The sequence below is a fragment of the Strix uralensis genome, chromosome 2 (assembly GCF_047716275.1).
Source record: "Strix uralensis isolate ZFMK-TIS-50842 chromosome 2, bStrUra1, whole genome shotgun sequence".
Lineage (NCBI taxonomy): Eukaryota > Metazoa > Chordata > Aves > Strigiformes > Strigidae > Strix > Strix uralensis.
Genome location: NC_133973.1, coordinates 127712987 through 127734264, shown reverse-complemented (window position 1 = coordinate 127734264; position 21278 = coordinate 127712987). Strand labels below are relative to the sequence as shown.

The 21278-nt window shown below is 41.0% G+C and overlaps 1 protein-coding gene across 1 annotated transcript in view; it reads left to right on the top strand.

The window, feature by feature from the left end:
• Positions 1–18802, top strand: part of FAT3 (FAT atypical cadherin 3) — a 416111-nt gene extending 397309 nt beyond the window's left edge. The window contains exons 23-28 of the mRNA XM_074860296.1: positions 692–845; positions 1895–2550; positions 5157–5270; positions 8901–8960; positions 11495–11530; positions 12153–18802. Of these exons, the coding sequence (XP_074716397.1) occupies positions 692–845; positions 1895–2550; positions 5157–5270; positions 8901–8960; positions 11495–11530; positions 12153–12772 (1640 nt within the window). The 3' untranslated portion in view covers positions 12773–18802. The remainder of the gene's footprint in view (positions 1–691; positions 846–1894; positions 2551–5156; positions 5271–8900; positions 8961–11494; positions 11531–12152) is intronic.
• Positions 18803–21278: the final 2476 nt, after the last annotated feature.

The window sequence follows — 21278 nt, the reverse complement described above, 5'->3', positions numbered from 1 at the left end:
TCCTTTACAGGGTCCCCCTCCACTTGAGTGGAGTTATGTCTGATGTATTGCAGCCAGTAATTAATCAGTCTCTTAATAGCATACACTGCACATAATCAGCTCCGATTACAGCTGGCATTGCCCAGTTCATCTGGTGTTATGAAGTTTATAGTTCATGCCTGGATGATGCGCTTTATGAAAGTGGAAAGTATCACTACCAAGTGTTTTATTGCTTTCACATTCCTGCTGTGTCTTCCTTCTAAAAGGCAGATGTGGAAAAGGTCTCAGCTCATTTATTTGTTCTTCACTTAAGCTCCTAAAGGAGTGTGGGCTGCCGCTATCAGCAAATATGGCCTGTGTTTTCAAAAATATTTGGAGATGCATCCTTGATCTACAATATTTCTTGTGACCAGAGTTGATCATGGACGGCATTTATTCTTATCTGAGTCATAATGATCGGGATGGTCTGGGCTGCAGAGATTCCTCTGGTCCCTGGTTGTAGACATGAACCCCAATTGTCCAGACATCCCAGATAAACAAACTCTCTACTGACATTAGTTTGGACCAGGCATACCAGAATGAGTATAAACATTCCCTTTCCCCCAGAGTACAATGTATTTTTTGGAGTAAAGTAGCCAAGTGGGTCCCCTTGCTTCTAGGCAGATACAGTGGTAGACTTCTGATTTATTTCTCTGTGTCCCTCACCTCCCAGGCTACCAGTGCAATTGCCTCTCCCAGTTTACGGGAAGAAATTGTGAGTCAGAGATCACAGCCTGCTTCCCAAATCCCTGCCGGAACGGAGGCTCGTGCGATCCCATCGGCAACGCTTTCATCTGCAACTGCAAAAATGGCCTGACAGGAGTAACGTAAGTGACCCTCTCCAGGTGGGCCACAGGAGCTTTTTGATTCAGTGATGGGGTTTTTTATTGATCAGGCATTTTGTACCCAAAAGCTATGACTCACCTAGCAAAAAATAAGCCACAAATTAGTGCTTACTTCAAGTATAAGCTGTTGACAGCATAGAAATCCATGAGGCCTGCATTCAGAAATGCTTTTCTGAACCTGACCTCCTAAATTATTTTTTCAGGATGTTATCGCCAGACAGTTTTCACTGAGATATGCACACCTAAGTCTTAGAGCCTTTTTGAGCAATCCCATAAAGCGTGTGGAAGCTGCTATGTCATCTTTCTTTTGAAAATGGATCCATTGTTTCGTCACCTTAGACCTGACATAAAAACCTAATTTATTGTATTCATTTTTTAAAATCCCAGCCTTGATCATATACTTGGTGTGGAAACACAAAATCCTCTGACCTGCCCATCAACATGCTTTTTTCTCATCTAGTTTGTCTACTGTTTGTACTTTTTGTTGTGCCTTTTTTTGATCACCTCTTCTTTCCAATTCTCTTCTTTAAGGTTCCTTTTTTTCCCCTGTTTCTCTAATATTTGCTCATTTTATCTCCAGCCCTAAATAATTTTACACAGTCAGTATATCTTCTCTTAAATGAGTACTATCTGATTTTTTTACTCTATTTTTTCTCAACTATTTTTTCCTTGAATTCCCCTAATATTTTGTATTGAATCCAATGGGATGGTCCAAAAAAAAGTATAAGAAGGCTGAGATTCTCTGTTACATTCAGTGAGCTTCATTAGGGTCTAGGAGCCTTTTCCTGTCAGATGCTTTAAACTCTTAGTTCCTTCTTGATGTTTCCATTTTATTGTCTTAAAAAGCCATGAAATAGCTGTAGAAAAAATGAAATATCATTAAATACTATGATCATTATAAGATCATTTGCCAAGTACCAGCAAGGTGTTAACTGTAATGGTACCACTTTGACAAGATAAATCATCATATATAAGCAGGGCTGCTTGCTAGGTGTTCTCCAAAGTCCAGACTCACCTTTTCTTCTTTTAAGGTGTGAAGAAGACATCAATGAGTGTGAAAGAGAAGAATGTGAAAATGGTGGCTCCTGTGTCAACATATTTGGTTCATTTCTGTGTAACTGCACCCCTGGCTATGTGGGGCAATACTGTGGTCTTCGCCCCGTGGTGGTTCCCAATATACAAGCTGGGCATTCATACGTTGGCAAGGAGGAGCTGATAGGAATAGCTGTGGTCCTGTTTGTCATATTTGTGTTGATCGTCCTCTTTATCATCTTTCGTAAGAAAGTATTCAGGAAGAACTATTCCCGCAACAACATCACACTTGTACAGGATCCGGCTACTGCCGCCCTGCTCAACAAGAGCAATGGCATCCAGTTCAAGAACATCAGGAACAGTGGAGACAGTAGAAATATCTACCAAGAGGTGGGGCCTCCACAGGTCCCGGTGAGGCCAATGGCCTATACCCCATGCTTCCAGAGTGACTCACGGAATAACTTGGACAAGATAGTGGATGGGCTTGGCGTGGAGCACCAGGAGATGACAACGTTTCATCCTGAGTCCCCTCGAATACTGACAGCCAGGCGGGGGGTGGTGGTGTGCAGCGTGGCTCCAAACTTGCCCGCCGTGTCTCCCTGTCGCTCCGACTGCGACTCCATCAGGAAAAGCACGTGGGATGCTGGGATGGAAAGTAAGTATCGCTGCATGCTAGTCTCTCTCTTCCCTGCCGTAAGTAAAGGTTGCCTTCAGGGTGCAGGAGTTACAGGGGCACAGGTACTTTTAATGCTCCAACCTCATACACTTACAATTGTTACATTTCTTCAAGAAGTGATTTGGTTTAAATTTGAAAGATGTTATGGAGGCTCTCAAATAAACAACCACCAAAACTTAAAAATTTTTTGTCAACACAATTAACTAGCCCTTTGCAACTACTCAATTACAGGTTCAAATGTCCGTGAGAACAGAACATCTTCCTAAGGTTTAAGGACAACCCAAAACTCTCTCTCACTCACCTGACAAGTGAGGGCTGTCAACCTTGAGGACCTTCTCAGGGCAGTGTCCTGACCCAAGTCACCTCAAGGAGTTTCCTTGGGCGGCATCCTGACCCCAGGGGAGACTCCTCGACCGCAGCTGCTGCTCCAGGGGACAAGCTCCCAATGGCTCCCCCAGGGGACTCCATTGATACCCGGGCCCAATCTGACCTAGTCAACAGCAGCTCCCATTGGCCAAAGGCCCCAACTGCCAGGAAGCCCTGAGAGCAAAGGCAGTCAGGAGCTGCTCCACTTCAGCAGCCAAGAAGCTCTGCTTTCATTGGGCGGATGCATCTGCCACAAAAGGTTATAATTAAACTAGGTGTGCAAGACCTTTACTTCTATGCATTAAGTATGACTAAACACATTTATTTCACTTGTTTACAAAGCACCTATGAGTAAGTGCTCTGAGCGTTAGTTCTTCAAGTGATATAATGCATTCATCTTTCTATTGGAAAAAAAATAACTTGGGGCAGAATTCTTAAATATAAACTCTGCTAGGTTTGGGCAGTTGGTCTCCTGGGGCAGCTAAATTTTCTGCAAGAAGCACTCCTGTTTTTCAACAGGGACAAATGAACTAATATTCTCTACTCCCAGTGTCTATGAAATTAAGCAGAAAATCATTCACTACTTACAGGATCAGTTTCAGTCCATTCCATTCCCATCTGCATTCAGATTCAGAGTGATCCAAAATTTCTGATCCTCACACTTGCTGTGGTCTGATGGTTTCTCACCTGATAACACAGTGCCTCCTCCATTCCTGAACAAGTTGCTGGAGATGCAGCAAACGTCACATATTCTGTCACAGCAGGAAATACCAGTTTGCTGGGACAGAGTTACAGCCCTACATTGTCTACCCTTGCAAGTAAGAACGTATCGTATGGTCTGCGAGATGTTCATTTTAGCATACGGGGGGGTTTTATGATGTTTTCTCTTTTTAGTAGTTTTTCCTGATACATCTTCAACCCCACTGCAACACAGCCTTAACCAAAACTATCAAATACAACTCCATGATCCAGAAACTTTCATAGTCCAGTAGTTTTAGGCAATAGGAATTGAGGAAAGGAGAGAGAAATCTGGCACTGTGCCCTGACCTGCACATTTTCATCTAAGGCAGCACATTGGCTAAGGTCTTCTAGTGAAAAGCAGGAATGAATTTTCATTTCTTTGGGCTGTATTTCACAGTTGTGTTTTGGTTGACCTTTTTAACCATTAAATATAGTTTTGCTGATTGAAAGTATCAGCATGCCAGCCCCCATACGTGCTCTGTTTTATATTCTCCTGGGTGTTTCTGCCGCAGACACTGCTGGTATCTATATGAATTTCTGCACAGCGTGAGGCCACACCATGGAGACAGACCTCAGCTGTCAAGGAGTGGAAAGCAGTGCAGCTTCGTTACTGCAGCGCTCGCTCCATCTACTACATTCCCTGCTTCTCAGCAGGAACAAATCAGCTCTTTCTGTATGGAGGTGCCCCATGCTGAGTAGAAATATCTACAACTAGCAGGTGGAGAGCTGTACTTACGGGTTTGCAGCACCTGAGCTTGTTCATTTGTAATTAGCTCAGGTATCTATCTCAGTGCTTACTATGGAGGATAACTTTTTGTGCTCCTTATTATCACTCATGTAACGTGTAGTTGAATGTGTCTATTCATGTGTGTTTAATTACACTAGAATTTATATAGGCTGCAGTTACATTTCTGAACTGTAGAAGAGTTGCCAAGACTGAATGTCCCTGATGAAAAGCAATGTAAATTGAAGCATAATCTATTATATGTCAGTGGTGGAGCCATTCAAATCTGATCCAAGGGCCACTGATATGAATAAATAGATGCACAATAAGTTTATTGAGCATTGAATGAGCCTTTAATGAGGCTTTCAAATTAGGAAATGAACAGGAAAGATAAATTTAACTGTAATCTCTTGTATAAGATGTTTATACCACATTTTTTCAGTCATCATTTTCTTTGTTGCTGAGACTACCTGTCATCTAAAAAGGCAATACTGCATACAGATGTTTCTTCCTTGATTACAGTGGTGTCAGCCACTTGAAAGACTCTTTGAACTTCAAACACTTTAAAAGTCTAGGTATCTTTATCAGCTGCCTTCTTGACCAACAGATCATTTCCTCTGAAGGAAATAATTTGATTCTGACAAGAATAATAGAAGGCTACTTGTGGGCAGGATTTAAATGGCTCCATGGTATAAATAGACAAACTGGCATACCTAGAGAGTACCATTTTGCTTTGTTTTTGCTGTCAATGAAGGTAAAGGGGTTGATGACGCTGAAGAAGTGACCTGTTTTGCAGGAAGTAATAAAGGCAGCAACTCTGAAGTACAGTCCCTCAGCTCCTTCCAGTCTGATTCCGGTGATGATAATGGTAAGAAATGGTTTTATCTTTATTATGCTGGGGACAAAACTATTTAACTCTCTTTCTAATATTACTAAAAACATTTTGGTGACATCTCGAAAACACTTCAATGATGCTAGAAGTCAGAAAGTCCTGGGTTCAAACCCTCACTTTATGTCCATTTTTTAAATTATAGGAGCATAATTAAAATCTTGATGCTTGGAGATGTTGTATCAGTACCAAGCTTTACAGTGTATTAGAGGTGTGATAAAGCAGAGTCACGTTGCCAAGATATCAGTTGACTAATATGTTGCAAGTGAAACTGTAGAATTTCTATCATTTTCCCTCTTAGAAGAGGATGACTTTCATGTTTCATCAGTCAAATTAAAGGGAATTTCTGTACCGTTTGCCAGGTCTCATTCATGGTCCCAACAAAACTCTGCTGGTGCTCAGCAGCAACAATGAGTGGATGAGCCAGTCCCTGGTGGCTTGGCCTTTCCCTGGCAATCACAGCTCAGCGAACAATACAGCACCATTAAATCCTTGCTCGGTGCATGTTCATCGCCCGCTCTCATGTCCTACATCATTATCTCAGTGGGTGACATGGGCAGAACCATACACAGCCTGAAAGAGGCCTACAAAGTCAGAGCAAACCTTTGTTCCTACAGCCCATGTATGTTGAGCATTGGGTCTGAGAAAAGGCAAGATGTTTCTGCCAGAGAGGGATGATGGATGTCAGGAAAGCCTCATTCAGATATACAGAAAAAGATTAGCACAAAGAAATTGTACTTAGTTTCTTCAGCCGCCAGTTAATGAACTGTCTGGAGACTCAGTTCCTCAGTCATGTCATGCAGCTCTTCCCTAGGTACTCTTAAATGTTGAAAAAAGCACTTAAAGCAAAGTGCACTTGCAGTTCCTTTTGGTTCAGCTGTGGCTGAAGCATCATGAGTATTTTTGTCAAGCTTCTCAGTGCTTTTCTGCCCCGGTGCCCAAAAAAAACCCTTTAGTGTTTTTTAGAATAATTATTAGAATTATTATTATTTAAATAATACCTATTTATATTATAATTACCTTTAGAATAATTATTCTGGTGGTCATTTATTGTACATGGTTACTTTTTGTATCTCCCAAATTTTCAAGCCTCTGATCCTGCCCCCATTTAAATCAGTGACACAGTACCCATTGAAGCTGGATTGGACCTTCTGGCCCGCTCATTTTTTGTGAAAGCTGCATTTAAAATATGGCCTTTAGAGATAACAATTCTAGTTCAGGGTCTAAACAAATCCATATCTTCAGGGAGAATGAGGGAAGAAACTTAAATCATATGAGTGGTTTGCAGAGGTCAGTGCAAGACTTCATGCTCTGGTTTTCTTGCAGCAGCAGGGAAAGTTTGCAGTGAAGGAGCCTAAAATACAAGTACAAACATAAGTAAGCATATGCGCTCTCACATACATGTACATGACAGATATCCCTCTTGAAGCCATAAATCCTTCCTCTTCCTGTCATTTTAATTCTTTGTGCCTCACATCCCTGCAAAGGTTAAAAGGTTGTCAGTGAAACCACAACAAATGCAATTCAACATCCACACTCTTTGGGGGCACAGGACAGGCTGCTCCTTCTCCAGACTCCTTCCTCCAAAGCCAAGAGCAATGCTGCCGGGTGCTCACATGGCTAGCCATGTGTTCAAATCACTGTGCCAACACTGTCTTGTGAAACTGGTTAATCACTTCCAGTGGGGGAAACCTGTGATCCACCAGAGAAGCACTGGGATGCATCCTGCTGAAGGTGTGAACAGCCCTATGCTGATCCGTTTGTATCAGGTGCAGGTGGCCTCCACTCACCCTCTCCATGATGTTTGGAGCCTTCTCTTGCTGGGTTGAATAGGGGTTGTCTCACCATGCAAACCCTTTTGGGGTGTGATTTTGAACCTACTTTTATTTTTTTTCACCTATTTCTATTGCATTTAAATTGCTCAGCTCCCCCAGTCTCGCTGAGAGTAGTTAGCAGTATTTTTTGTGATCAAAAAACAAAAATTACTAGCCACAATTTTTTTAAAAGAAGTTGCCCACTTTCAGCAGTAATACTTGGAGAAGTCACTTCAAAGGCAAGTTATAGGTTTCCATGGCAAGCTATTTTGAATGCAGAGGAGACATGACAAAAGTGTATTTTTAGGTTATTGTTTCACTGCAGGCTAATGGATGGTTGTACTGGGAAGTCCAAGGAACTGCTGCTGCTGACAGCAATTTTTACCCCTGAGCACTGCCTTGTACTGAACTGCCTGGGGTAGAAGTTTCCCTCCCTCCATGAACATGCTCTGCTCTGCTCCCACCAGAGTCAACCCTTAGTTGCAATGAAGGCTATGCTGACCTTGATTTTTGACCTTCTGCTTTTCACTGTTGGTTGTTCTCTTCGAGTTTACAGCCACACTCCATCTCTTTTCCCAGCCATGTAGCAGCTAATTACATGGAGTCACTTATTTTTCCATAATGTTTATTATGCATTAACCAACACAATTGTACCCTTTTACAATTACCAGTGCTGTTGATGGCATAAACAAGCTCACTATTGACATAGAATATGGTTTCTTTGGTTTATCAAGGCTCTTTTTGCCAACCCTTCAGAAGGACTGACGAAATTGGATGAGATCCTTGATCCCATGCCCAAAATTTAACAAAGATGTCAAAATACTCAACATACATTGCTGTTAACATGTTTCTTGTGACCTCTAAGTCTATTGGCTGTGTGAAACAAAAAAGTATGTCTTGCCCGGTATGTCTAGTCTCCCTCTTAGCGTGCTCCAAAGCAATCGGTTTTCTCATAATTAAAGACAAAGGAAAAGGGATGGATCCAGTACCCACTGAACCAGAGCTTTCACTCTGGTTTTGGTGGGTTTTATTTCAGGTCCTCAAAGGTAGGGGTGTTAATTGGTCCAAAATGCAGACCATCTAGAGGAGCACACATTGTAGGCCTGTTGGACTCCAAGATAAACAATTGCACATTCTACATTAATTATTTCAAGGGAAAAGTATGTTGTGATGAAAAACCTGCAGAGAACACACAAAGCATTTGTGAAAATATTCTGTCAAACACAGATCAAAATTTGAACCAAACCTACTTGGATGTGTCCTCCTAATTATAGCAGTACTGCTTAACATCCCAGAGGTATTACATGGCATAGCACAAATAGTAAATAAGTAAAACATTCCTCTTAGGAAATAGATGGAGCTTAGCACCGTTTCAGATGGTGTGATGGTCTAAAAGATAATAATCCATTGGAGCACATGGCACCGTCTCTGGAGACCTTTAAGCAAGAATTAATTCGAAATTAGTGTCAGGTAGACAAGATACTGCTTTGTTTAATTGAATCAGCTGGCCAGTCTGCTTGAATTTATGAGGTGATACACATCATCTCATATGCCTTTCTGGAAATGGTGGTTTGGAATTTATCACCACTCTGAAAATGTATGGGATTATCTGAAATGAAATGTCCTGCAACCCACTGCATAAATCATGCATTGGTCAGCAGCCTTTTTTTTTTTTTTTACCAATGTCAGTTCTGTCTGAGAGAATTTATTGTGGTAACATATGATGTGTGTTTTAAATACTAACCTGAAGCTGTCCTTCCCCTCCCTTTATTTTCTGCTTTCCCTCCCCTGCAAGCTTCCATAGTGACTGTCATACAGCTTGTCAACAATGTAGTTGACACTATAGAAAATGAAGGTATTTAAATTTTTTTCTTTTTTGTTATGCAACAATGCTTCCTGTTTTCATTGTGAAACATTCCAGCAGAACCTCACTAATCTACACTGACCAGCAAACCTGTGGCAGGGATTGGGTTTTGTAGATCAGCATGTTCACCAGCAAACATGAAAATACCAGAGGGATGTACCACACAATATCTGTGGGAAATTGCAGGTGGTAGAAAAGGTGTCAAGGCCTTCATCCTGTTTCTGTTCAAGTCAATGGTTTTGCTTGCTTATTCCCATTGCCTTCAGAAAAAATGATTAGGTTGATAATGGAGCCAAATTATTGAGATTTTCCTGGCTGCAGAGACTGGGAAGCATAAGAAGACACATGAAGGCTGTAAAGTATCCCAGGCAGCAGTAGAGCTGGGTTATGCACTCTGACAGGACCACATGGAGAGGAACAAAGTGGTGATAGGCAGGTGGCTGGTGTCTCCCAGGTAACACTATCAAATAGAAGATGTGTAGACACAACTCCGTGGATGCCATGTAGCAAGGCAGCCTCACTGCCTGTCCCCTGGGGTTGATGCACCCATTGAATAAAGCATGGCAGTTGGGTCTAAGAACCTAACACTCAGCTCTGCCACTGACCTCTTGGGTAGCCTCAGGCACATCATGTTACAAGTGAACTGGTTTCCCTGCCTGTAAAACAGGAATATCACTATTTTCCTCTTCCATAAAGCACTGAGGAAATGTGATGTATCGTAGATAAACATTACTTCTATTTACTTACGCAACATTTATCCTTGGGAAAATGTCAACATCAACTCAAGTTATCCACAAGTCCAAAATTTCATCTGTCTTTAGCAAATTTAAGACAGGTTTTGCAGACTTCAGCTAATCCAGTCTGCATAATGTTTAAGGATGATCAAGTAAATTATTTTTGTAAAATGACTGGTTTTTTTCTTGACCCAATGTCACAGTAATTTTGAAAAGCACTTTTACTCCTATCTAGTGATGGCACGAGTATTTGTCTATAGTATATTTACCGATTTCCTGAAGTTTAAGAGTGCCATTCTTCTCATTATCAAATAAATGAAGTAGCCAAGGTTAATTAAAAAAGGAAGTCCCACTCAAAAAATAAGAAAATAACCTTGAAAAGAAACCACAGACACTGTAAATGGCCTTGCTTTCCTAAAGAAAAGCTTAAGCAAACACACTGGCTCCCCATCATGCTTTACAGGTCAGAAGAAGCCAGCCTGGCAGCAGATTCAAGAGGCTGTCACTGAAAATGCTTTGCCCACTTCCCAGTTCCTTATATGAGACTTAAGAATCTTGCATGCTCTGCCACAGAGCTGCAGGAGGATGGGGCTCCTTCCCCAGGGAGTTGTCAGGGGTTATGCAAGTCAGCAGATTAGTGAGGTTCTCCTGGATCCTGAAACCACACAACTCGGAGGGACCTGACACGTCTCGGGTGCAATGTCATTACACTGACCGAAAGACAGCAAAATACGCTTTACAAAAAAGAGAGAAGTGAAGGACAAGAGTGGTTAGGGCCGGTTCAGACACTGCTGCTAAACCTGCAGTAGCCCCAACCCTCCTCACCCTAGGCTAACACAGAGCAGGTAGAAAGCTGTCTGGCTAATGAGCTAACGAAGAAATCACCACCACCACATGCACCGTATGGTGGTAAGCAAGGGCAAGAGTGGTGTTAGTAGACGGAGGCCTGGAGAATAGTCTTCTCTGTCTTCATCTGTGAGCTCCAGAGGTTAAGTACTGTAATGCCATAAAGATCTATTTATCTGGCCAGACCTCCTCCAGCAACGCAGTCCAGAGACCTTGCCCAGTGACTTCTTGCATGAAGCCCAATAACATGTGGCTGAACAAGAGCATCTCATCTAGAAAACGCTGCAGCTTATTCCCTGCTCTTGTCTTACATAAAACCTCTTTCCTTGCTCTCTCCCCATCCCTGCACCCTCTCCATACTGGAATGCCTCCCTCCCCACTGGCTAGCATGGCAGTGCAGGTGGGAGGTGGGTATGGGGTTGCGGGGCATTGTAGCTGACAGCCCCATTAAATGGCTTTGTATTCTATTCTATTCAGGTTCTTATACCGTGCCCATCACCATGGTATCTGAGCCCAGGTGGGCCCAGATTTGTTTGAACCGGCCCTGAGAATGGTAGATTCTTATTTTTCTGTTTCAAAGTGAACAAGTGAGAGAGAAATGTACTTTGCAATTATAAACCATAGAGATGGTGGATAGCCCTTTTTGTATTAAGAATTCCAGCTCTAATGTAATTCCATATCTGTTCAGTGAGGGTAAATAATTAAAATATGATAGAAAAGGAATATAGTACACGACATAATCATTTCTTTATGTATGTCTGCATTTGACTGGGCAAGCTTATCTTGTACGCTAAAATAAAGAACAATTAAAAATCCTATTAAAATGACACAAAGGCAGCTGTATTTTAGAAATATGCATGCAGAGTTTTGTATTTTCACATGTAATACCATGCTGGTAACAAGCTCCAAGTTACCAGTTTTTACTTTTCACTTTGTATCTGACAGTGTCTGTTATGGATCAAGGACAGAACTACAACAGAGGTGATTTTTCTGAGACACTTTCTGCCTGATGGACTGGGCTGGGGTGGGCAGGGCACTGACTTGATCTGTTTTTTTCTTGAGCTGTTTCATGTGTCCTCTTTTGTTTGAATTCTGTTGGGTTCCAATGCTGCATGAGAATGGCCAGTCACCTTTTTTATTTCAGGATCCAGCGTTCAGTCAATCAGATTATTTGCTTGCACACTTTCTTTCTTGAAACGAAGTCTTTGGAGGTGGAAGGGGAGACTAGATGTAATACCATAAGCATGCTGACTGCATTTATAGATTTTTTCAATTAGCTGTGAAAAGCATTAATTCAGAGATTTTTGTCATTTTGATTTCTTGGACTCATAGTTTCTAATACAACCCAGTAGCATCCTAAAAAGCAAAATGCGTGAGAGTAACCATGTTTTGTTTCTTTGCTTGTTGCATTAGCATCATAATACAATTCATTCTTCTCCCCTACCCCTCTGGTCAGAGCATGGCTGACCTGTGTCGATGGCCTGTGGCGCATGCTGTGATTTGAACGTGCTGTGAGGACTAAGAGGCAAGTGCATGCAGGACACTTTGCTCTCTTTCGCAGCCCCATCCTAACGAAGTGCTGTGGTTCTCTTCCCTGCTGCAGCGTATCATTGGGATACCTCTGACTGGATGCCAAGTGCTCGCTTGTCCGACATTGAGGAAGTGCCCAATTTTGAGACGGCAGATGGAGGCTCAGCTCATCACGGCAGTACCAGAGAGCTGGAAACAGATTACTACCTTGGTGGCTACGACATTGACAGCGACTATCCTCCCCCTCACGAAGAGGAGTTTTTAAGCCAGGACCAGTTACCACCTCCTCTTCCAGAGGATTATCCGGACCAATATGAAACCCTCCCGCCCTCACAGCCAGTCTCAATGGCAAGTACGCTCAGCCCTGATTGCAGGCGACGGCCGCACTTCCACCCTAGTCAGTACCTCCCTCCTCACCAGTTCCCCAATGAGACGGACACCACAGGGTCTCAGACTGGGAATGAATTTAGTACTTTTGCTGTTGGCCCAAGCCAGAACACAGAAAACGTTAGTGCAGGTAAGATGACCTTATCCTTGCACAACTCTCTAGATGCCTCCTCCTCTGACGTCTCAGCCAGCTGCGGCTTTGATGACTCCGAAGTAGCCATGAGTGACTATGAAAGCGTGGAGGAACTCAACCTAGAAAATGTTCACATTCCATTTGTGGAGACCCAGCATCAGACACAAGTGTAAAGGAAGCTCTCTTCTTCTTCTTCTTCTTCTTCTTCTTCTTCTTCTTCTTCTTCTTCTTCTTCTTCTTCTTCCTCCTCTTTTTTTTTTTTTTTTGTCATTTGGTCCAATTAATAGTATAAATATTGAGAAGAAATTTTGCTGAAGGTGTATCTATATATATTGGGCAAGGCAAAAATACAATATAACCCCCTATTAACTTGTTCAGAAATGATACTGTATGTGCAGACAGGAAGAGACCAATTGTGTTAAGTATTATACATCACAAAATTGTTACAGACAATCTGGAGAGTATGTACCTTCTATTTATTACCAAGAGTAAAACTCAGCTTTTGAGGCAGGGGGAAACAATAATTGCTAAATAATTTCTTTCTCTCCCCCAAAGTTTGATTTTTTTTTTTGATATTGTATTATTAAAAGTGTTACAGTGTTATGATCTCCCCACAGTATTAAGGAACTGGTATGGATCATTCCAAGATGCACTGTTGCATGAAATTTTATGTCAGCAAACGAGCGAAAGCAATTGATCGCTGAGGCTGCTATGTACAACACGTCAGATGGCTGAAAAAACAGCATTTACAAATTGACCTGTCAAAGACAAGTGACCAGTCATTTGTTCATAAATATTTATCTGTACTTTTGTTTGTTACGTAGCATTTTATTCTACTTGGTGTGCATATAGAGCAACATATATACAGCATATATTTACTCCAAACTGGCCTACTTTGGTTGCCATTTTTTAAAACCTGATGTCAGGTGAGTGTGCATAACTTCACTCATGAGGACTAGAAATGTCAGAGTTTGGCTCAGTAGTGTCCCAGTTTTTCCCCAGCTGCACAGCCTCCCTTGACTTCTGTGTGGAATGTGAACATGTATTTGAAAACATCGGGAATCCTAACTATCTACAAAGCACTGCTGAATTTTTTGAAATTCCTTGCTTGGGCGATCACCTCTTTAACAGCAGTCATCATGCTACAATTATTGCAGTAAAATGAGTTGCAATTAAGTTGCATATAACGCTTCTGTAACCTCAAATCGTTAGCTTAATGTCATTTGGCAAATGTCCATCCTTAGAGTTTACGGGATGAGTCCTCAGCTGCTGTAAACTGACTCAGTCGGTGGAACTGCACGGATGGGCTGCGGCCAATGATCTGGCCCTAGATTTTTCAGCTGGATGTGTGATTTCATAGGATGAGGACTTCCAGAGGTTGTTTGCAGACTTCAGAATATTGTTGTGGGATGAGGAAAACCATGGCATCTCTATGCTTTTATGCTTCCCTCAGCCTGATTGGAGTAAATGGCCTTTCACAATGATTTGGCCAGAGCAGCTAAGTGCATTATGGAAATATGGGATTTTCACTCAATGATTAAATCAGAATGTGCATACCTGTTGCTCAGTGCTATGAAAATGTTTTTACCACTGCATTTTACAGCATATGTATACCTTATACAGTGAATGTGAGTCTGCAGTTTGCATTACTGCTGGAGTTTTCCATTCCTTCCATGGCATAATTCAGTCGTTCTGAAAAGCTATTGAATACATAAATCGTTGTTGTGGATGAACAGATTCATTAACAGGTTTCCTCTGCTGCTTTCCATGTCCTGTCTCTTGGTCAAACATCTTAACTGGATAGTTTCAGCAGTTGTATTTCAGGGTGTGTTCTTGACTAATTTGAGTTTCACCCAGAATTAAATTGTGGGTCATTTCTTGACATACAGGACTTTTTTATTCAGAAATTGCCCCCAACATAAAGAAATTATTTATAGAATGTAATCTAAATAATTGCAGCTTGTAACACTTTTAATAAAACAGGATTTCTAAAATTCTCAAAGTAGGTACAATATGTTGCTGCTTCCCTCCAATAGCTCATATAGCTGTGAAAGATTGGTGTAGAAATTTTCTTTGGGATCATGCAGCAATTCTTCACAAGAAAACAGCTCATTATACAGGTACATGAATAAATTGAGTGAATTTCTAAAAAGAATGTACTGCACATACAAGTATTATCAAGTACTTGTCTGCAAATAGTTCCTGTCCATTGAATTTATGAATGTCCCTTGGTCTTCTCAAAGTAAACATGCTTCTGTAACAGTGATATATTCTGAATGTGCTCATGGTATGTTTCAGCCCCTTTTCCCTGCTACTACCCCTGTGTTTTCAAGAAGAAAAAAAATATGGAAATTTGTATCGCGATTGCAAGGAACTGAGGGATTTGCCAATAAGCCATGAAATGGTTTGGCAAACCTAGAGGCACAGAGAGAGGATGACTTGCATTGTTCATGAAGTCTATGTTGCCAGAAAGCAGATGCAATTAGATTGATGTCTCTTCAAGAGTAGGAACATTTGAGTTTGAAAAACAAAGCTGCAAATTTAGCTGCACTTTTAAAAATGGTATGACTTTCCAAGAATGTAACACTCTCTTAGCATCAGGCTGCAGTTTACATGAGGTTTGCTCCTACTCAGTTTTGGTGTGAGACATTTTTATCTATTATGAGATTAGTTCTATTCGAGCCCCCAGTTAGTTATGAAGTGTAGTGAAAATTCTTGAGTAAGCCTGAGATACCGATATCAAAATTTTACTGGGACATATCAAAAGTGTCATGAGGGAAAACACCATGGGAGCCTAGCAATTGCCATACAAAAAAAAAAATAAAATAAAATAAAAAAAAAATAATCAATGTTTCTTACCAAGCTTGTTGCCTCAGTAATATCTTGTTGGTAGTGAGTTTTACTAGTAAAATATACATAAATACAATGTATAGTACTTTTTCTGTTATGATGTTGTTGCCATTTCATTTCACTGAACGCCTACTTATTAAAGTGCTGTTGGGAAGGTGCCAAGCATCACCCATTCAGCCTTCTCTGTCCCACTCATGATTTCTATACCTCAGTATCTCCTCCCCTCCAAATCAAATAGGCCTAATCCGTCTTTAAACAGATGCCCCTCTGTGAATCCTGGTACTTCTGTGGCCTTTCTGGTTTTCTTCTGGCTCTGTTTGACAATTATAAGACCTGAATGCAGATCTCAAGGTGAAATACCTCTTAGGGAGTAAGATTTTCATATTAACATCTCTCTTGTTAATCCGAACCATTTTATTTTCTTTTCAATTATGGCTCCACATGGACAAGCCACAGTCTTCTAGCCTGAAAGATAACAACATTCATAACCTAATATAAGAATTAGCGTTCATATTATTCCATCCAATATATATTTCTTTTTCTGCCATATGGTGATTTTTTTTATCGCTGCTGCTGTCATTGCCAGGTCCCTGGTTCTGTTCCCTCACATCTCTGCTTATCCTGTGTGTCTGTATTTCAATTAACATTCCTGTAGATGGCTCCACTACACGGTATTTTCTTTTGGAATCATCTGTAGGACAGGTTTCATAGACTTAATAAAGTGCTTTTGAGTATCAGTGGATTTTAACTCTTAGTATCAAGACAGTCTTTGCTTTTTGTAAAGAAACAACTAAAGAAATAACCAACTTGTTAAAATGCAAATACATGCTCGTATCAGAAATCACTGACTGCCAGGGGTATATGAGTCTGAGAAAAAGGGTGCGTGTTCTCAGTGTTTTGATCAGGTAGAGAATGTCATGAACATTGACAGCCTTTTTGATAACTCTGGCAATGGAAAGAGCCGTAAAGTGACTGACAACAGAATTTATGCTGCCAATACCACATTAAGTGGCCTTGTGCAAAAGGAAGAATTAGGTTTATGTACCTTTCTTAAATATGTTAATTATTTTGCCTTTGCATTATAAACATCCTAAAAAAAAAAAGGGAAAAAAAAACCCCACAGAACCATAGATACTGGATGTGATTGCTGTCCTGAGCCAGTATCTTACAGCAGGGCAAAGGGCCAAAGGTGACACCATGGACCTGCAGAATTACTTCCCTCCCATGGGGCCAAACGGACAGCCTCACTAGAAGACCACCATAAAGTTGCGTTCCTATAGGGCCCTCCTATAGGACACAGCTTATGAAGGCAACCAGGAGGATGTTGCAATGCAGTGATTCATTACAGTACTGTGATCTCCAGGCAATCAAGCTATTTTCCTAAAGCTTGGTGACGTCTGATCCTGAATTATCCCATGGATTTCTTTAATGTACAGTTGGAGTAAAAGGCTGAAAGGAGTCAAAGGCTTCCCACTTCCACTGTTTTCCTGAAGTCAGAAAGTTGTATGCTCCATCTCTCAAGCAGGCTCTTCCCCTCTGCGTGTCCCACAGAAAAGTTAAATTTTGTTCCTCAGAACTTTTTTCTACCCTTCTCTAAATTCTCTAGTGTAGTCTGAAGTAGTGCTAGCCTTGATGTATTGGCATCCTCTCCAGTCAGAAACTCAGAGTGGGTGCAGCACAGTGAAAAAATGCATGCCACTGAAATGCTGATTAATGGGGAGGCAGCAGCCTGTTGTCTGTGAGCCAGGCAGGTGGTAAACTTTGAGAACATGACATAAAAATTGTTGCTCTTGGCTCAATATAAATCCCGTTGTAAAGAGAAATGTGGGTTGGACAGGACAAATGGTTAAACTTTACCCATCATTGAGCTCCTGCTTGAAAAAGCTAAATGGATGCTATAGTGTATCCTTATAGCCAATAATAATTGCAGTCATGGGAGAGATCTGGACCAGTTCTGCTAAGCTTCATTTGAAAAGGTAGCATCCTTAATAATGGGGAAAAACATCTATTTAAAACCAGTAGTGAAAGTATATCTGTGGTTTGTTGGTATTTTTTGGAGCTCTTCACTGAGTAATAACAGATGTTTCATAGGTTTCCAACGAGAGAGCTACATCCAACCTAGATGATTCTGTGATCTTCAGGTTCATTCTCTGATGGTTTACCGTCATTTACCATATAGTAAAACTGTGCTTTTTGCCTGTTTGCATCTCTATTCCTCTCAATACACCAAACTGTGATTTGAGCCTTAGAAATTTAGACTATTGCCAATTATCCATGGCTTTTAGCCTGTGTTTCATAAACTTGACATTCAACATCTCCATTATCAGAAGGGCCATTCAGTTAGTAAATTAGTTGCATCATGCAAGGGATGGGCGGATGGGGAGGAAATGAAATTAAATTCATTTCTTTATGTAATAATGAAAAGCAATAATTGCAAATGTGTCGTGTTACACAAAGGCCATAAGTAATCTTTACCAGTGTTAAGAGTGCACTTGAACTGTATTACAGAAAGAGATTGGAGCCCTCAGAACCGTAGCATTCTTCTGTCATAAGAATACCTGAATCGCTATTATTTAACAATTTAACAAGCCCATACTGCTGCTTTTCAGGAGGTGACAAAGATGTTTAGGAGTGAAAGCAGTTCTCTTTAAAGCACTGTATCGGAAAAGATTGTCTTGTAAATTTTACCTGTTGCAAGCAGGCTGGTTTGTAAAAGATGTATGTTTTGGTGTTTAAAAAGAAGTTTATAAAATAATGTATATAATGGTTTCAAATTACCAGGCTTTTGTAGATATTTGATGCCAATCAGGTCGCTTTAATTTTTTTTGTTTGTTTGTTTGTTTGTTTGTTTGATATAATTCTAAAGAGTCATCAAAGTTGGTTTAAACTTTTAAGGTAACAGCAAAAAACAAAAAAAAAACTTTTAGATTTGAAAACTTTTTACTCATTTCAAAATGTACTGTAACTTTCCTTTGGGTTCAACTCTTTTGTTTAACTTTTTTCTGTTTTTAAGAAGATGTTTTTTATTGACTTTTTTTAAATGAATGTGTTTTGCACAAAAAACTAGAGATATGATTTTTATGCCATTTCAAGTAGGTGTTAAGAGATGTCATTTCTCCAATGACAACAAATTCAACCTTATGCAAAAGGGAAGGTTTATCACTTTTAAGTGGGTATAGTCCTTCATCCGAAAACTAATTGTTCCTTCATAATTGCTGTTGGCAGTATTGTCTTGTGTTCTTTTGCTATAAAAACAAAACAACAAAAAAAAAGTGTACAGGTTTGTAACTGCCAAAATTTGCTAAAGTTGATGGTTAAAACAAGTTTTTCCAAGTAAAAAAAAGAAAAGCCCAGCTGTGTTGACTATTTCTTGATTTTTCTCCTACTTTCGAAGGAGGGAATAAGATAAAACACATCAGTTCTGCAAGGAATGTAGCATTTCATTGCCTTTCTGTGTACAGGATTGCAGAAAATGCTACTTTTTTGGATTCTTCATATTCGTTTCATTATTACATGGCAACTCCTCCATAGGGGCCCCTAGTCGCTCTGCAGAGCTCTCTTGACAAGAGTTGCTTAGCTGATGTGTGTACACTAAGGCAGTTGCCTAATTAAATCCACATTCTGAAATAATGCAAAAGGCATCATGTAGCCATCTAGACAGTGAGCTTCATCGACAGAGACAATTTCAGGGGACCATCCAACTATCCTGTGTTAGCAGCTTAGTGGGGGTACAAGGGACAGGTTTGTAAATGGCAGCTTGCTCCACAGTGCAGCTGGGACAGATTTGTCTCCTGCCATGGGCATCTCTATTCTCCAGCATCGTGGCACTGGCACCTGGGAGCAGCTGGGACAAATTCAAGTGGGAAATCTTGTGTGTGTAAGCACTGCCCCAGAAAAGAGTGCTAGGAACAAAAAATGTGCTAGGAACAGAAAATGTGCTAGGAACGATACTCAGTCTGCTCAGGGGTTTGCATTCAGGGATACCCCATTTACTTCTCCTTCATCACATCTGTTCAACTCCATAGCCCAGGCTGCCCCAGCTGGGCTAGACTGAAGCATGGCTAGCCCAGCTGTGATGTAGGAGGAAGGAGAGATGTTCCTTCCAGAGCTCTTTGAACACCGTGCCATGATGCAGACAGAAGCATGCATCATGCTGCTGGGAAGGAGGGATGCTGCCTGCAGCATGGTATCCCATTAAAACATGTAGGACTCAGAGCAGTGTTTCAATCAAGCCCGCCAGCCAGGGCACAAGTACCCTTTCTCAACATTCTTGAAACAGAAGTTTAACCTATGGAAAGGCAAAATTAAAACAACATAGAAGTCTTTCTTCCCTCAAGAATACCTAAGTTTTTTTCCTAGAATGGATGAGTCCCTTACTTTAGCCAGTTTTCTATTTAATTTTCTATTTCTATATTCCCTGCTTGTAGAGAAGCTCTTCTTCTTTTCCACCTTTCCCAACAAATTTTGACACAATCTCAGGGAAATATTTGTGGCAGCAGAAATATCACGACAGTTCAGTGAGGCTCACTGTTATAGTGAGATGAATCAGAGCATTATACATGGAAGTACTAGTTTGGAGACATTGAAGACTAAATGACGTAAAATTCTTGCCTCTGTTTAATGTCCAAAGCTAGAGATAGGGAATGACACCAGGTATTTCTTTTGGGACAGAAAAGATAAGAATTGAGATGGCAAACAGGTCAAAACGCACGTGTCTTGTCAAAATGGAACCACCACCACTGGTTCTCCCCTTAACTTGGGCCAAAAATAAGCTATTTCTTCCTTCCATGTGTTATAGTAACAGGTTGTGTAAACTTGAAGCATATCCAGTCCAACATGGTGGAAGCCACCTCCCACTAGTAACTCTGGAGTGCTGCCAGTGCATAAAGTCACACAGCAGCAGAAACCATTGTGATCCAAAACTAAGGAGGTAACATCTAAAGAGAAGAAATGAAAAGGATCAGACACTAAAACGACAGCTCTGGTGATTTCAGTGGACCTGGAGTTTTTCACACAGAAGCTTTTCCTTTATTTCCACAGAATCATCTGTAGTACAAAGCAGTGTGAAAATCAGAGTTAGGTGGCTGGCTGTGGCATTTCCAGCCCTTCAGAAAAACTTGGGAGGTCTCCTGCAGTATCCTAGAAATTGGTCAGCTGGACATGAAGAGAAGGAAACAGTCCTTCCTACATGCAAACTTACTGAGTATCTCCATTTTCATATCTAAGAAAGACCTTTCCCTGCTGGTAACATGTTTGCTGCGTCCACTTCTCATCCTGCCTGCCCCCACTCTTAACATGCAAAGGGGAAAAAAATCAGTGCAATGACTGTGACTTTCTCTCAAGTTCAAAGAAAGCAATTTAGAACACCCCTATCCCTTCTCAGCCAGCAGTCATACACCGCAAGGAAGAAAGCCTTTTCCAGAAGGCACGTCAGCCACCTGAAGGAAGGGCTCCTGGCTGCAGAGAGAAACATGCATGGTATCATAGGAGAGGAGGCAAGGAAAAGGTAACAGCAGGTGAACGTCAAGTTCTTCCTCTCTTAGTTTAACTCTTTCAGATGTATGTTCACCCCAGCAGTACCAAGGGTCTTTCTATACATATATTTAGCTCATATCCCCAGTTAAACTTGCTTTTCTAGGCTTCCAAGAGACTACTTAAATTTATTCCTTCCAGCACATGAGACCCTCATGCCCCTGGTTCTGGGGTGAAAGAGTGGTCAACTAGTAGGGCTTCTTATAGGACTCAGTGAGTCCTATAAGGAGCCCTACTAGGGGCTATATAGACATGGTGAGGGAACTGGCAGGGAAAAACTTACAGTGTCCCTAAGGA